A 16,972-nucleotide genomic window follows, 5' to 3' on the forward strand; every position below is an offset into this window, starting at 1 on the left:
AAATTGAATCCGAAAGACTAAATTATATCAGACTAAATCAGAAAAAACTACGAGCTGAAAATTACGTTCACTTAAAAGATGCTATTGACAGAAACGACACTGATTTAATAGAACTTGGTCAAGCTGTGATATTACCATCTTCCTTCACTGGAGGACCTCGCTATATGCACGAGCGTACACAAGACGCAATGACATACGTACGTCATTATGGCCGCCCTGACTTATTCATCACATTTACTTGCAATCCTAAATGGCCTGACATCACTGAAATTGTCCTTCCACGTCAAAAACCTCACGATCGAGATGACCTTATCAGTCGTGTATTTCATCTCAAGATTCGCAAAATGATAGACTTGCTCACGAAGAGTAACATTTTCGGCTGTAGAAATTGCTACATGTACACCATAGAGTGGCAAAAGCGAGGTATTCCCCATGCACACATTCTATTGTGGCTAAAAGATAGGATTAAACCAGCTCTCATCGATGAAGTCATCCGTGCGGAAATTCCTGATCCACAGACTGACCCTTCCCTACACAAAATAGTAAAATCCACCATGATTCACCGCCCATGTGGACCTCATAATATCAACTCACCCTGCATGATCAACAGAATATGCACTAAGAAGTACCCGCGTCCGTTCATCTCAGAAACTCAGACCGGAGAAGATGGTTACCCTCAGTACCGCCGGCGCCCACCTGCTGATGGAGGTCATACAATTAACATCAAAGGAGTAGATATCGACAACAGATGGGTGGTCCCTTATAGTCCTGTGCTGTCCCGCTTCTTCAATGCTCACATCAATGTCGAATTTTGCACTTCAGTAAAATCAATCAAATACATCTGCAAGTATGTTAACAAGGGAAGTGACCAGGCAGTATTTACAATACAAAATGAAAATGACGAAGTATCTCGATACGAAGCTGGTCGTTACATTAGTAGCTCTGAAGCAGCCTGGCGCATTTTCTGTTTTCCCATTCACGAACGTTTCCCTCCGGTCGTTTATCTTGCTGTGTACCTTGAGAACGGATCAAGAATTTATTTCACAGAAGCCAACGTTGCCGATAAAGTACACAATCCACCACAAACCACCCTTTTAGCATTCTTTGACCTTTGTAAACACGATGATTTTGCAAAACAAATTCCATCATATTATGTGTGGGCAAACAACATGTTTCGTCGAAGGAAACAGGGCAACCCTGTACCAGGACATTCGGGAGTGAAAAAGGATAATGTACTGGGACGGGTCTACACTGTACACCCGAATAACTCTGAATGCTACCATCTTCGACTGCTGCTCAACAAAATCACAGGTCCCACATCTTTCAAATCTCTCAGAACAGTTGATGGTGTCCTACATCCGACCTATAAGTCAGCCTGCAGGGCATTCGGTTTATTACATGACGATATCAACTGGGACGAGACTCTACAGGAAGCTGCTCTGTCTCGCTCACCTCAAAAGATCCGTGAACTGTTTGCTGTCATGTTGGTGTTCTGCCAAATGGAAAACCCCTTAAACCTATGGGAAAAACATAAAGACAGCATAGCAGAAGATATTAGGAGACAGACTGAAAAAGATCATATACGAAGAGAAGTCCACCAGTGGTTAAATTTGATCTATAACAACTGTCTACAGTTGCTTGAAAACTACGTAATTGGTATTGGAGGTCAATCTCTTCATCATTACGGTTTGCCTTCACCTTTAACAGAACTGGCACAACTTACGTCAAATCCCGAGTACTTGAAAGAGACATCTTACAACACCTCGCAATTGGCCAATATAGTCACAAATAACGAGCATTTGCTAAATAGTGACCAAAAGTCAGTTTATGACCAAATCATGAGCAGTGTTGCGTCAGCCACTGGCACGGTGTTTTTCCTTGATGCTCCAGCAGGAACTGGTAAGACATTCCTAATAAACCTTCTCCTTGCAAAAATCTGAGCAAAACATAACATTGCCATAGCTGTGGCTTCTTCTGGCATTGCTGCAACTCTTCTAGAGGGTGGCAGAACTGCTCATTCAGCTTTCAAGCTGCCTCTGAACCTGAACCATACTGAATCCCCCATGTGTAACATATCAAAGCAGAGCAACATGGCTGAAGTGCTGCGACATTGTCAGCTTATTGTCTGGGATGAATGCACTGTGGCACACAGAGCAGGTATTGAGGCTTTAGACAGGACCCTCCAAGACATCCGAAACACCAACAAACTTATGGGAGGCTTGACAGTGTTACTGGCTGGAGACTTCCGCCAAACCCTACCAGTCGTGCCCAGAGGAACACGCGCTGATGAAGTTAAAGCATCTCTGAAATCTTCATACCTATGGCCACAAATCAATGTTGTTACTTTAAAAATAAACATGAGAGTTCATTTGAAAGGCGACAAAAAAGCCGAGGAGTTCTCTGCTCTTCTGATGAGTATAGGTGATGGCACCTTCATACAAGAAAATCGTAAAATAATATTCCTACAAATCTCTGTCTCATCGTGAACACCTTACAAAGCCTTCTTCAAAATGTTTACCCCGATCTACGAAATCTCCACCAAAATGACGTGTCATGGTTAAGAGAGAGAGCTATCCTGACACCAAAAAATGACATGACTACGACTATAAACCACATTTTACTTCAAGAACTACCTTCACAACCAAAAACATATCAATCTGTTGATTCAGTTGTAGAAGTAGAAGATGCGGTACATTATCCGATAGAGTTTCTCAACACTCTAAATCCTCCAGGCACTCCTGAGCATAATCTCATTTTGAAGGTTGGGGCACCAATAATGTTACTGAGAAACTTACAGCCACCAAAACTTTGTAACGGCACGAGACTTCAGGTCACATCTCTACAAAACAACCTGATTGAAGCAACTATTTTTACTGGCAGTGCCTCAGGTGACACAGTTTTTATTCCTTGCATCCCCGTTATACCATCTAATCTCCCATTTCAATTCAAACGCGTTCAATTTCCAGTAAGGCTCTGCTTCGCAATGACAATTAATAAGTCTCAAGGACAAACACTACAAAAGGTTGGCATTGATTTGAGGCAGGATTGCTTTTCACATGGCCAACTGTATGTTGCATGCTCAAGAGTAAGCTCAGCGCACAGCTTGGTCATATTACAACCGGAGGGATGAACTGACAACGTCGTATACAAAGAGATCCTTAACAAATAATTATTTGTATATTTTCCCTCAGTTTAAAAATGTTTACTTTTTTCTTAATTTAAATATTCAGCCAGTATTTCGCCGCTGCGAAGCGCGGGTATTTTGCTAGTATACCAATATTTACCAGTTTGAAGTATATTCTTGTACTTCACTTTAACCTGTTCCCGTGTTCTCCTTGTGCTCACGTTTGATCTGGAATTATGACATATTAAATAATAATTAATCTGACACATAAGAAATGAAACGCTGCTTTCAATAAGTACAATGCACACGCATTTAATTTGTCGGCCACTTTTGCCAGCCGTCTTTTCTGGTTTGGGTTGCTTTTGCAGTGTTACCCCTTGTGCATATTAAATCTTGAAATTCTTCATGTCCTTCGAATGAAAGGTCTTGCTCCGCTTGTGTGAAAAAAAAAATGCTGCCGTTCTTTCGTCATTTTGTTACAGCCTATCAAAGACTTGCTGATCATGTTTTCTAGACTCAATATATATGGGCTTTTCAATCAGCGCGCGCATTCATCTTGCATCATTAGATCCAGCTAGACTAATCTACCACACGGCTGCGTTTGAAAAACCGACTTATCCCGGATGAGTTTCACTGGCATTAACTCATCCAAGATGAGGCATCTGATCTCGGATGATTTAAGCGACGTACGGAAAATACCCCCCTGGACGTCCACGGAAGACAACAGTGGTGGATGATCGCAGAATCATTTCCATGGTGAAGAGAAACCCTTTCACAACAGCCAACCAAGTGAACAACACTCTCCAGGGGGTAGGCATATTGATATCCAAGTCTACCATAAGGAGAAGACTGCATGAAAGTAAATACAGAGGGTGCACTGCAAGGTGCAAGCCACTCATAAGCCTCAAGAATAGAAAGGCTAGATTGGACTTTGCTAAAGAACATCTAAAAAAGCCAGCACAGTTCTGGAAAAAACATTCTTTGGACAGATGAAACCAAGATCAACCTCTACCAGAATGATGGCAAGAAAAAAATATGGAGAAGGCGTGGAACAGCTCATTATCCAAAGCATACCACATCATCTGTAAAACACGGTGGAGGCAGTGTGATGGCTTGGGGGCGTGCATGGCTGCCAGTGGCACTGGGACACTAGTGTTTATTGATGATGTGACACAGGACAGAAGCAGCCGAATGAATTCTGAGGTGTTCAGAGACATACTGTCTGCTCGAATCCAGCTAAATACAGTCAAACTGATTGAGCGCCGTTTTATGATACAGATGGACAATGACCCAAAACTTACAGCCAAAGCAACCCAGGAGTTTATTAAAGCAAAGAAGTGGAAAATTCTTGAATGGCCAAGTCAGTCACCTGATCTTAACCCAGTTGAACATGCATTTCACTTGTTGAAGACTAAACTTCAGACAGAAAGGCCCACAAACAAACAGCAACTGAAAGCTGCTGCAGTAAAGGTCTGGCAGAGCATTAAAAAGGTGGAAACCCAGCATCTGGTGATGTCCATGAGTTCAAGACTTCAGGCTGTCATTGCCAGCAAAGGGTTTTCAACCAAGTATTAGAAATGAACATTTTATTTCCAGTTATTTAATTTGTCCAATTACTTTTGAGCCCCTGAAATGAAGGGATTGTGTTAAAAAAATGCTTTAGTTGCCTCACATTTTTATGCAATCTTTTTGTTCACCCCACACTGAATTAAAGCTGAAAGTCTGCACTTCAACTGCATCTGAGTGGTTTCATTTAAAATTCATTGTGGTAATGTACAGAACCAAAATTAGAAAAAAGTTGTCTCTGTCCAGATATTTATGGACCTAACTATATAGCAGTGTTTGCTTTTATGTTGACTGTTCCCAATGGAAGAAATTTGAAAACATAAAGTTGGTAAACGAGTTTAAATTAGGAGCTATAAAATAATGGGTAGTTTGCAACATTTTACAGAAAATTGGGTTTCTAATGTGGAAAGAACATCCATCCAACCTAATCACTCAGCCATCTAATCCCTGTTTAGGGCTGTTAGGGCCTGAGACTCCTGTAGCAGCATTATACATAAGTCACAAACCCTAAGCATGGATGGAGTGCCTGTCTTTCACAGTGCACTCACTTTTGAATGATCGTTTAGGAATCACAAAAAATTCATTCAATACACACTAGAGTATCAGGAGAAAATGTTCTGCAGAAGTGGAAGACTCACCACTGCAGCACTGTGCCATCCAGAAACATGGAGAAAGAAAATAAAAATCGATAAATGAATAGTTTGTATTGGCCTCCTTCTTAATGTCACTGCCTCTACATTTACAGTATATATATTAGTCTCTTCACTTAATCACTATGGTATATACAGTACATTGACTCAGATCAATGCATGGGCAGGTTTTTCATTTTTGTAGATGGTAACCTTTTACCACAGCCTGTGTGAAAACAATTTTCATTCATCTCAAAGCACCTTTTCCAGGTAATCATGATTGATGTTTTTTCTCTCTGTTACTCCTGTCATTTACTTGTGTGTTGTACAAATGTGAATGCCTTTGTTCTACTTCATTTTTGAACTACTGCTATTGATTGAATTACAGTGATTACAGAAATACTTTATCTCCGTCTTTTACTATATCCATTCATTTTTCACACCTTTTTATCTCAGTTAAGGGAGTCCATCCTTGAAGAAGAGTTTGCAAATCAAGAACTCACAATGGTGCAAATGAACAAATGGTTACACTGAGGTAGTGTAACACCTCCAAACTGCTTGATTTCTTTGAAATTAGGAAGGAAATTAAAGCCGCTGGTATAAACCTATGAAATGTGAACCTACATATAAAAGTGCAACTGTCAACATTTGACCACAGAATACATGTGGATTTGCTGCATGTTGTAAGTTTTTTTTATTGATTTCAGAAGTATTCAAGAATATCTACAGAAATTAGTCTTTTTATTTTTCTCTGCATGTGGTGTATTCCTCACTGATACCTGGAGCCCTGCAGGGACATGGTGTAACGTTTTTTTTCTTCTGGGAAATCTGGTGTGCACACCATACTATCTCCTGATCACCACTTACTTTCATGTGCATACCCACATACTATAGCCTTAACACCAGATACTTTTTAAGGACTTGTCATACCAGCTAATATTACATGTGCGCCGCATGCATTGAGATGAGCACCAAATACCATCACATGCGATTTTACTTCATTTTCCGTGAACAGAACATATTGCTTAACATCTTTCCTTATGTACACCTATACATTCTACATAAATGGATAAGCTTTTAATAGTAGGCTATACATTCCAACCAAGGACATTGAATTTGTGAAGCAGTAGAGCTAATCAGTACTGTGTAGTAAAAAGTAATTAAATCCGTTAGCTAAGTGCTCACAGATACTTACTATGGGAGGAACTTTCTGCAAAAAAAAAAATGGAAATTCCATTCATCCATCCATCCATTATCCAAAATTCCATCCATCCATCCATCCATTATCCAACCCGCTACTGTATATCCTAACACAGGGTCACAGGGGTCTGCTGGAGCCAATCCCAGCCAACACAGGGCAAAGGCAGGAACAGATCCCAGGCAGGGTGCCAGCCCACCGCAGGGCACACACATACCCACATACCAAGCACACACTAGGGACAATTTAGGATCATCAGTGCACCTAATCTGCATGTCTTTGGACTGTGGGAGGAAACCGGAGCACCTGGAGGAAACCCACGCAGACACGGGGAGAACATGCAAACTCCACGCAGGGAAGACCCGGGAAGCGAACCCGGGTCTCCTTACTGAGAGTCAGCATTTAGTGGGAAAATAACAAATAGTAAGTCATTTCAATGATCCACATAAATGTGTCCAAACCTGTGTATATGTTTAACTTTGACCACACTCTCCAGTTAGATCAAATAAAGTAGTATGTCAGAATAAACTGAAAACTAAGCTAACCATCCACGTACCAATGTCATGTAAGTTAATTTTAGATTTGTGAGAATTTGAAGTCTAACATTGCAGCATTATGTGGAAGGTAGGGACCATTTCTAGATGGGGCATAGCATTTAAACAGTTTAGAGTAACCAGAACAATTTCTGTACAACAGAGAAATGACCAGTTATTTCATCCAAATAGAATAACTAACTGTGTGCTTTGAAAGTGCTTCATAGTTATTATGATTTAAGAAACTTTAAAATAGTGTATCTCCTGTAATGCGTTTTTTCTAAAGTATATAGTTTATATTAGATTGTTTTAGATTAGATTAGAGATTGAATAAATACAGTAAATGAATAAGAATAGCAGAAGATAAATGAATAAATAAATGTACATAATAAACAAAGAAATAAATACAGTAAATGAGACAAGTTTTAAAAAAATGTATAGTTGAATTACACATAAACCAGCAGGTGGGTACAGTACACAGTGCATGGCAAGTAGGATCAGGTTACTGGGTGTTTAGTGACATTATGACCTGGGGAAGATGCTGTCCCTGAAGCAGGTGGAGCATGTTGTGTGGCTCCTTTAGTGCTTCTCAGATTCAGCTCTCCTCAGATATATGGTTTAGTAGATGGTATGAAGCTGTGGAAAGTCAGATCCATTGAATTTAGAAGCTATATAGTCAGTTCTTTGGAGAAGTTTGCCGTTCTGACAAGTCAGGGTACTAAACCACACCATAATGCATCTGGTCAGGATACTTTCAATAGTGCATCGATAAAAGTCTACTAATGTTTTGTTTCCTATCCCAAAGTCCTTTAGACTTATTGATTATGCAGGTGGGTTTGACGGACCATGAAAGGCAATTGGTAATTTGGTAAAGTGTGGTCCGTGTCTGGATGGCATTTTAAATAAATAATTGATGCATTTGCATCTTTGTGTGTGTAGCGTGGCAAGACTGCTTCCCGTACAAGATGCGGGAGCAGATGGCCTGGCACTTAGTGCACAGGTGTGGGATCGCCTGCACCCCTCATTGACACTAGGAACTGCTGATTGCCGCAACTGTGCCACACCCTTATTTAAAAAGGGAAGCGTGAGTGTGAGAGAGGAACAATAAACAAAGGAAAAAAAGGATGTTAAAGTGAGAAGAAGAGAGTCAGGAGTGTAAGAGAGAGCTTGTGTGAGGAAAGGAAGCAGACGGACCGGTATTAAGCACCACAGGGAGGAGCGTGTGTGGCCAATGCTCAGGATGGGGCTGAATGGTTACTCCTGCTGAGCGACCAAATAGCTGGAGTGATCATTGGGCTCAGGAATGTGCTGTCACCGGGAGGAGCCAACGGACTGGCAGCAATACAAGTGGAGCAGGGCTCAGTGTCTCACCATGGAATGCCGAGGAAGTGCTGATGGGGACACGAGCCAGGGCAAAAGGTTGCCTGCATCTGCTGGTAGACTTTTCCTTGGTCTGCAAGATCAAGGAAGGGATTAGACAAGGAGGAGTCAGTTTTAAAGGGGCACCGAGGCTATTGTTTTTAAAGAAGTTTCCTGCCTGTGTTTTAACCTATGATTTTAATGGATTTATTTATTTGAATTTAAACCTCTGCCTCACCTTTGTTTTTATGGATTATTTATTTATGAAACATTTAGAGCACTTTACTTTTTGAACATTGTTGTTTGTTTTAATAAAAGTACTTGAGCACTTTTCACCATCCCCTTTCTTTATGTGTGTTTTGTCCTCATCTGCCAAGCTCATCTCAGTTATGGTATGATGGTGTCGGGTTCAAGAGGCTCCCAAAATGGAAGATGGAGCAAGGATTTAACCTGCACTGTCACAGTAATATGGACACCCAGGAACCTGAAATTGCTAACTGCCTGTACATGGGAACTATTAATTTGCAGTGGAGTGTTCTCTTTGAGGTCAAATATAATGTCCTTTGTTTTGTTGAAATTCAGGGAAGGGTTGTTATAATGGCACCACACAGTTTTTTTTACCACCTTCCTGTAAGTAGCCTCATCATTGTCACTGATAAAGCCAAACACAGTGATATTGTCTGCAAACCTGATGCTGTTGCCTTATGCTTTGCTGTACAGTCCTAGGGAAATTAACTTAAAGCAGTGGGCTGAGGAAGCAACTTTGTGGAAGGCCAGTGTTGGCGAGCAAAGTGGAGGAGTTATTTTTGCCAATCCTCGATGATTGGGGTCTGTTTGTCAAGAAATCAAACACCCAGGCACAGATGGAACTGCTCAAACGAATATCTCTGAGCTTTAGCATCTGTCTCTAGGGCACAATTGTCATTAGTCATTCAGGCAAGAAACAGCAGCTTTCTTTGGCACGGGCACAATTGTGGTTTTCCTAAAACACTGTTTTCATCGTATATCAATACAGGGACAAGATGAAAATGTCAGTGTACACCAGTGACAATTGGGTGATACATTTCTTCAGTACAGTATGTGGGATGGGATGTTTCTGGGCCAGCGACTTTGCAGGGGTTTAACCTGTTCTTTTTTTTGGTGCATGGTTAAACTTGTAGTGTGGCAGTGATCAAATGTCGGTTTGCCCCAAGTGGGGCAAGTCTGGGAAAACTTAGGGAGGACTTTCTTGATTTTGCAAAACAGTTCAAATTTCTTATGATGATGGAGATCACTGGTTGTCTTGTTCACAAATGGCGGCATACAGCTTGTCTACTGCAGAATAGCGATAGTTTCCAGTGAAATGTAAACCGCCGTGAGCAACACTGAGGAAAATTCTCATTACAAGTAAAAAAGCCAGCACTTGATCGTAGGGTGTTCCAAAACAGGTGAACAGTACTGGGAGACCACTTCCACATCAGTGCACCAAGAGCAGTTAATAAAAGAGCATACACCACATCCCTTTGTCTTGCCAGTATTTGCCATGTTGTAGTCTGAATGGTGCACAAAAAAAGCTGTGAGGTTGGATGGCTGTGTCCAGGGTGTTTGGACTTAGTGAAACAGAACATGTTGCATTCACACAAGGATGAAAGGAACTGGAGGCCAGTTTGGGCACCAGTTCATCTCTTTTCCCATGTCTGCTGATCTTTGTTATTGTTCCACTTGTATACAGAGGTACAAACAATATCTTCAGGTAAGCTCTTGGATATTGAGGTTTCCTGAAACATCATTTCTAATGTTCAGCAGTGTTGGTCCGGCTTACACAAAAAATGGAAAATAAAAAAAAGAAGAGGACAGCTTATAGCGTTTTGCCCTTATTCATTGCCATCTTAACATATCTGATTAAACAGTTTCACATATTTTATATTGCCGATTCAGATTTTGTAATTACTTCTATTATTTCTCTTTGAGAGGATGTTTAATTTTGTGTTCAGTATGCTTTGTATTTTCTGCAGCACTTGCTGCAGCACAGGTCCTGTTTGCTAGGTCACTCCTCCAAAGAAGTCGTATCATGTGACCCCACTAGCATGACTCTATTTAAGCCAGTGTTACCTCATGCTATTTGTCCAAAATTGAAGATATTTTCTAAAAGCCATTTGTATGTGATTTTTTTATTTTAATAGATTCTTTAGCCTTTTCTGGTTTTGACCCTTGAATGTTGTACTGGCTTTTGTTCATCTACTTGACTTTTAATCAGCCCATGTGCCCTTTCATTCTCCATTTTTTGGAAGTACAATAACATTACACTTTAGATGTAATCATTTAACATTGTTCATCTTATGACTCTCGGAGATACTACTATTCTGGCAAAACCTGCTCAAGATGAGCAGCCTGTTAATACAGATTGCCATGAAAATACCAGCAATTTACAATCTAGGCTGCCTCTTAAAGGGAAGCACACATACACTAAACCTCATGTTTGTTCATTTTGTCACCTTGTAGTCTCATAATATAAGGCTCATTAAAAATAAAAGTCAAGCTTAAAATAGGCAACGTGAACTGTTAGTAGCTGCTTATCTCTGTCATCACAGAACTGTGAAAAAAAAATCATAACTCCTTTCAGGGTCCACCCTCAAACACCTTTCATATATTAAATGTAACTAACTGCAGTTTGTTTATTGGGCAATGCTAGTTGTTCAAGAAGGCCAGGCGCGTAATATAGGAAATGAAACTGCCTATGTCTGCTTAGGAATCGCTGGTAGTTATTTACACTTTGAGTGTAAGTATATCTTGACTTTTGATTGTGCTTTTTAGTGGTTAAAAATGCAACACATTTTGCAAGACACATAACTATTGGACTTCATAAATTCTTATTAGATCTTTTCTTATAAACAGGTTAAATATTAGAGTATGGTTAGCGTAATGCATGTAAATGCTTTTTCTTTTTTTGATTAAAGTAATTATACTATTTTTCTAAATGTTTGCCTATACATATATCAACCTATGTGGCACGAAGCTGGAATAAAAAAAATTGCATGCACTTCATATTATCCATCAATCCATTTTCTGATCCATTTAGACCAATTTGGAGTGGTGGGTGCTTTTAAATGCAATGTCAGGCACAAGTCAGTGATCAGCCCTGGATGAGGTGCCAGTACATTACAGGACACATTCATTCTGCATGGGTTAGTATCAGGTGTCACACCGTATGTTGAATGCACAAACTGTCTGGCATTTACATATTCAAATGTGTCATGAATAGAGATCAATTCAGAAAAGGCCAAAACCATGAAAACATTTTTTTTTTCTTTTTTCAAAATTTACATTTTCAAGGTCCAAACCAAGCCAAGAATTGTAACCAGAAAATCAGTAACACAAATCCAGAACTTAAATTGTAGTCAGAAAACAAAGCAATAATACGTGAATCAGAATTTCCAAAACAACAAGTTAAATATTGTTACAAGGTTTTGAGTGAACCCACAGTCTTGGATAAAGTGTCCCAGCACATAGCTGGTCTTGCTGCTGATGTCGTATGACACAACCTTTGAGACACAGGCCAATGCATTTTATCAGTAGGACCAGAAATGACACTGTCTATAAGGTAAACAAAATGTTGTGGCAGTACACAATTAAATTTTGAACATTGTTAAAATAACTCAGAATGAATAATAAACATTAAAAATGAATTTCATTTAAAATACTAATTTACAAATATGATCTTAGTTTAAAGTCCAAGAAACTGCAAGAAAAAAGTTAATAAGGTATCAGATAATAACAGGCAGACTTCTCCCATGAAGAAATGCAGATGGCCAGCAAAAATCCTTAGGTACACAGTGGTTTTCAAATCACACCTTTACACAACCACTAAATTGTACCAGTGACACAAGGCAGGAAGGATTCGTAGATTCATGCTGTTTATGGTAAAATCTAAGCCTGTTATCTGTTTGCTGTAGCAGAAATCTGCTTCTTAATTGGCTGAAGTGGAGTCTGCTGCTATAACCCAATTTCTAGGTCCAATGTGTTGTGCATGTAGAAATTCCCTTCCACACACCACTGCTGTAAATACTGTGTAAATGCAGAAGCTTCTATCTGAATGTATGTTTCATTCGCATTGGTTTGGCCATTCAGCTGTGACTTGTCTTATTAACAAAATGTTTAGTCCACAGAAATGCCTCACACTGGATTTTTCTACTTAAATTCTATTGACTGTACTGTGTGAAATTTCTGAAGGGCAGTTGTTTTTTGACATGCTGGAGCTACCACATCATTAGTCATACCACAGTCAAAGTGGCTTAGATCGTGAATTTTGTCCATTTTAATCTTTAGCTAAGTAAGAACTGCAGTACATCCCTTGAACGTGGCCTCATTCTTTACATATTGAGTGGCAGGCACTTGACTGGTTGTTTGGAGGAGCAAGCTGATAATGTTCACAAGCAAGTGTACCTGATAAAGTGATCAATGAGTGTAGGAGCTGTTGCCGCTTGTGAAATTCATTCTCCTGTCCTGGAATGAAGAAGAGCATTGTAAGTGCCAGTGCCATTTTCCTCATGTGGACATGGCCACGTAAGACCCTCCCCCTATCCTGTATTGCTCATTTATTTACTCCTGTAATTCCAGTCTCAGCTAAGTATACTTCAAATTTTGCTAAAAGAGATTTCTTCCAAAGACATCAGCCTTTTCTCATCATAAGTGTAAAAGCATGCTGTAGATTGATTTAGAACCATAAACTGGTTACTTTTGTGTTTGTTAGTTTGTCCTGTTATTAATCAAGTCCTGTCAACAGTAAATTTAGAGGTTTAAGAGCTTTGGCATTTTAGCTCCTCCAGCGCTGATCAGGATAAATGAAAACAGGTAGGTGTATTTTTTTTTTATAAACTATAAAAATAAAATGAGCTAATTTCTTATTTTATTTCTTTTAGGGTGGGTTTGCACAATGGAACAGATTTCTGTTCCCTCTTCAAAGGAGAAGGAATCTTGCTACATTGTCTCCCCCACTATCAGCACAAAACAACCCTTCAGGGGTGTCAGAGGACCAGGTCAGAATTCCTTTTGTTTTACATACTGTACGTACAAATATGAGGGAAATTAAACTAATACTTTAAATGAAACCACACGTGTTAGCTAAGGTGTGCATGACCAGGGCGTGCAGCTTACTTTTACTGTAACTAAAACTGAAATTGCAGCATGATAAGTTTTTTTAGTTACCTTCGGTAACCTTTAATTGTTAATACCACAGACAGCAAATACAAGGAAGATCTCAAAGTACCAAATAAAACAGAATATATTGTTGCCCATCAAGTAAAAAATCCTTTATTTTGATATCTCAAATCACACAACCGAAAAGCAGCTACATGTCACGGAACCTTTAAGTCATTCTAAGGTATTTTTAAAGATATGAGTCAGTGTTTGTAGAAAAACGTGCTTTATCTAGACAGAGCATTTTTCCCCTGAAACAATATGCCAAATAACTAAACTCATTTGTGTTGCTTTGCTTGCTCAATTCATTTTTATATTGATTATGAGTGACATTATTATGAATCAAGTATAATTATAGGTATTTTGATTTAAACATATTTATGAATAGTTTTATGAGAATGTTTAATTAATCAAGCAGTTTCTTTTTTAAAATCAGCCAATTAAATCATTGTCACGTCATGATGCTTTATGTTAGAAAGAAGTAAACATCAAGAAAATCTCTGCTTTATCTATCCATTTATCAATTTTCCAAAGCAGATTTTCCATTACAGATTTATAAATAGTCTAAGAGAACTCTGATTGCACAATCCATGGATGTGATGAATATTAATCACAGCACCCACTTATAAACACACTCCCACTCAGTGCTGTGCATGCCACTGGGACACTGAATGAAACTGGAAAAATTAGGAAAAACTCATAAGAACACAAGGAGAACATGCAAACAGCAAACCTAGGGTAATGATTAGGCTGTGTTCTTGGTGCTTTGAGACAACCCTACAAATCACATGGACACACCTTGGTGTTATGTTAGAGATTATGTTTAAAAAAATTAAAACAATTAGTATTTATTGATTATACAGCATATAGTGTATATAATATTTATGTCTGAACTTGTAACTGTAATGTAAAAAATTGGTTTAGAAAATGAATGGAGAGATCATAAAATACAGCAAGGTATCCGTAACCTTTATGCGGTGTGACCTACTGACTAGAAACCAAAATGCCACAAACCTTTCCCACTTTGCAAGTCAGTTTGTCTTTCTATGGTCCAGTTCTATAAATATTCTTCTCCGAAAGCTGTGCTATAACATGCATATAACTTGAAGGTTATGTTGTTATGTTGCTATTAAAGTATGAAAGAAATATGTTGTAGCTTTGCATTTTTTTCTGTTTTGTAATATTATAATATCTTTGTAATATTTCGTAATAACTTTGCGGTTCATTATAGCCCTTCTTCGGACTGTGACCTTAGCATACTTGAAAGATTTGTGTGCCTCAATGATCCTTAGAGGCATGCTACTAGAAATCTTGTGTTTTGTAAAGAGGGCTTGTTATACAAAGAACCATCCAAAAATTAGACTTGCATGATGGTTCTGAACTAATTTAACAATGGCACATACCTCTGGCTCCAAGCTTGTGGTAGATATTTAAAGCGGGTGTTTAATGACCCTCATAGTGTGATAGCATTTAACAAAAAGAAGCCACATGCAGGCATCTTTTGGGGCTCACTAACCTCAAGAGGAAGGGTGTGGTGACATTCTAAAACAGATCAAAATACATTAGACCTTGGCAATGGTAACTGGCTATTGGCTCATAGATAGTATCTGCTTTGTCATGGTTGGACCTGGGTTTTGTGTATAAGGTTGATAAATACTGTCTAGATGCATCCCCACATTAGCTCTTGAACCAGAATTTTTCAGTTAAGACTGGTCTCTCTCCTACTCTGAATTTTGTCCATTCGAATGGCTTTACCAGGTGTAGGGATATGAAGATTCCAATGGCTGGATGTTGTACAGCAGAAGTTTATATCAAATGAATGAGAGTGTTGCCTTAATGTGACATTTCATTGTAGAAAGGAAAAGTTTGTTTGTGTGTACAGTATGTGTCTACCAACTATTTAGAATATTCTGCCATTTTATTGATTGTGAATTTCTTGCTCAAACCTGCATCAGATGCAGACTCTGTAGTTCTACTTGGAAATATCAACATTCACAAGGGGAAGGACATAGGTACCTAATTAGCCGCGGTAAAAAGGAACAGCCAAGTAAGTGATACATTAGGTTTTGATTTCTGTGCTGGTAATGAATTCTTTATGACAGACAATATCTTTGAACATAAGGCTGCACAGAAATGTACCAGGTATGTGAATAACTAGTGTAAAAGGTCAGTGATCGACATTGTAGTTGTTTCATCTTACCTGAGAGAATGGGCTCTAGAAAAAAAAATAAAGCGCTGAGCTATCAGCTAATTACCACTTAGAGTGTACACTGAAATGACATGGAAGCGAAGAGTTAAATGGGAGTGATGGTGTGCTGAGAATGGCTACTCTGACGATACTAAATACTAACACAACAATAAACACTCGCAACAAAGTCCTTAACAGTCTGAATGCAGCAGTAATGGATGAAGTGGAATGGAGGAAAAGATGACGATCCAGGAACAGCTTTTTGTAAGTAATGTAATAACAAGTAAGGACCAGTTGTTCTGGTGCAGTGAGGGGTGATGAGATTTGTTGAGTGCTCCCTCTGATGAAGCACAATAACCAGTCCAACACTAGTCACATGACAGACAGGCACGAGACAGTCTATACATCCTTACAGGTTTGACGATCCAGGATAGAATCGATATTCCACAGGTGGTATGGCAGATGAGACAGATGAGTGAACACAAACGCAAAACAATGGGACCTCTTTCAATGTTTAGCCAGGTCCCTTTTAAAGTTCCTGCTGGCTCTTCTTGTCCCCGGCAGCCCCTGCACCCATTGCAGAAATCCAATCAGTTCTGTACACTCAGGGCAGCTGGGAAATTGAGTCCTTTAATCCATAGCACTGCTACATTCACCACCCCCAGGCCGTTGTTTATGGAAAAACCAAAGCTTGAGGTTGGAAATGTTTACAGTATCCCTGGCAATACCCTCTCAACTGAATAGGACACGGGACCCTTTTGCTGGACTATTGTTGCAGGGCTGAACCACTTCTGAGGTAGTTTGCCATGAATTTGTCAGAGGGTTTGGACAGGGGATGAGTCCTGATCCACACTTTCTTACCAACTGAGAAATGAACAAGCTCATGTCTTAGGTTGTATGAACACGATTGTCTGGACTGGGCTACCATCATCCTCTCCTTCACCTATTGGAAAATGTGGTGGATGGTCTGGAGTTGATCATGGGCGGACCTATCAGGTTTGGATGGATCATGACCGAGCATTCTTTCCAGAGGACCAGTAATTCCTCAGCAGCTTGAACAATGGGGTGGTGATGTCAGCAAATCCTTCAACAAATTTGTGGAATTGTGGTTCTTAGAATATGTGGAGAAACTTGGGTCTTGATTCAGGAAATCTAAATGAGGTGGATATAATCTGCTCAGTGTTCAGGAATGCAGTGTCA

General features: G+C 39.4%; 2 protein-coding genes across 2 annotated transcripts in view; one reads left to right on the forward strand and one right to left on the reverse strand.

Moving 5' to 3' along the window:
- The window catches only part of rpl24 (ribosomal protein L24), a 730,678-nt gene that overhangs the window by 411,099 nt on the left and 302,607 nt on the right, over positions 1-16,972 (reverse strand). The gene's annotated exons all lie outside the window — the stretch shown is intronic.
- The window catches only part of ubac2 (UBA domain containing 2), a 335,736-nt gene that overhangs the window by 311,110 nt on the left and 7,654 nt on the right, over positions 1-16,972 (forward strand). Inside the window, exon 8 of the mRNA XM_028799950.2 lies at positions 13,308-13,424. Coding sequence (XP_028655783.1) covers positions 13,308-13,424 — 117 coding nt within the window. The remainder of the gene's footprint in view (positions 1-13,307; positions 13,425-16,972) is intronic.

Source organism: Erpetoichthys calabaricus, chromosome 4, assembly GCF_900747795.2.
Source record: "Erpetoichthys calabaricus chromosome 4, fErpCal1.3, whole genome shotgun sequence".
Lineage (NCBI taxonomy): Eukaryota > Metazoa > Chordata > Cladistia > Polypteriformes > Polypteridae > Erpetoichthys > Erpetoichthys calabaricus.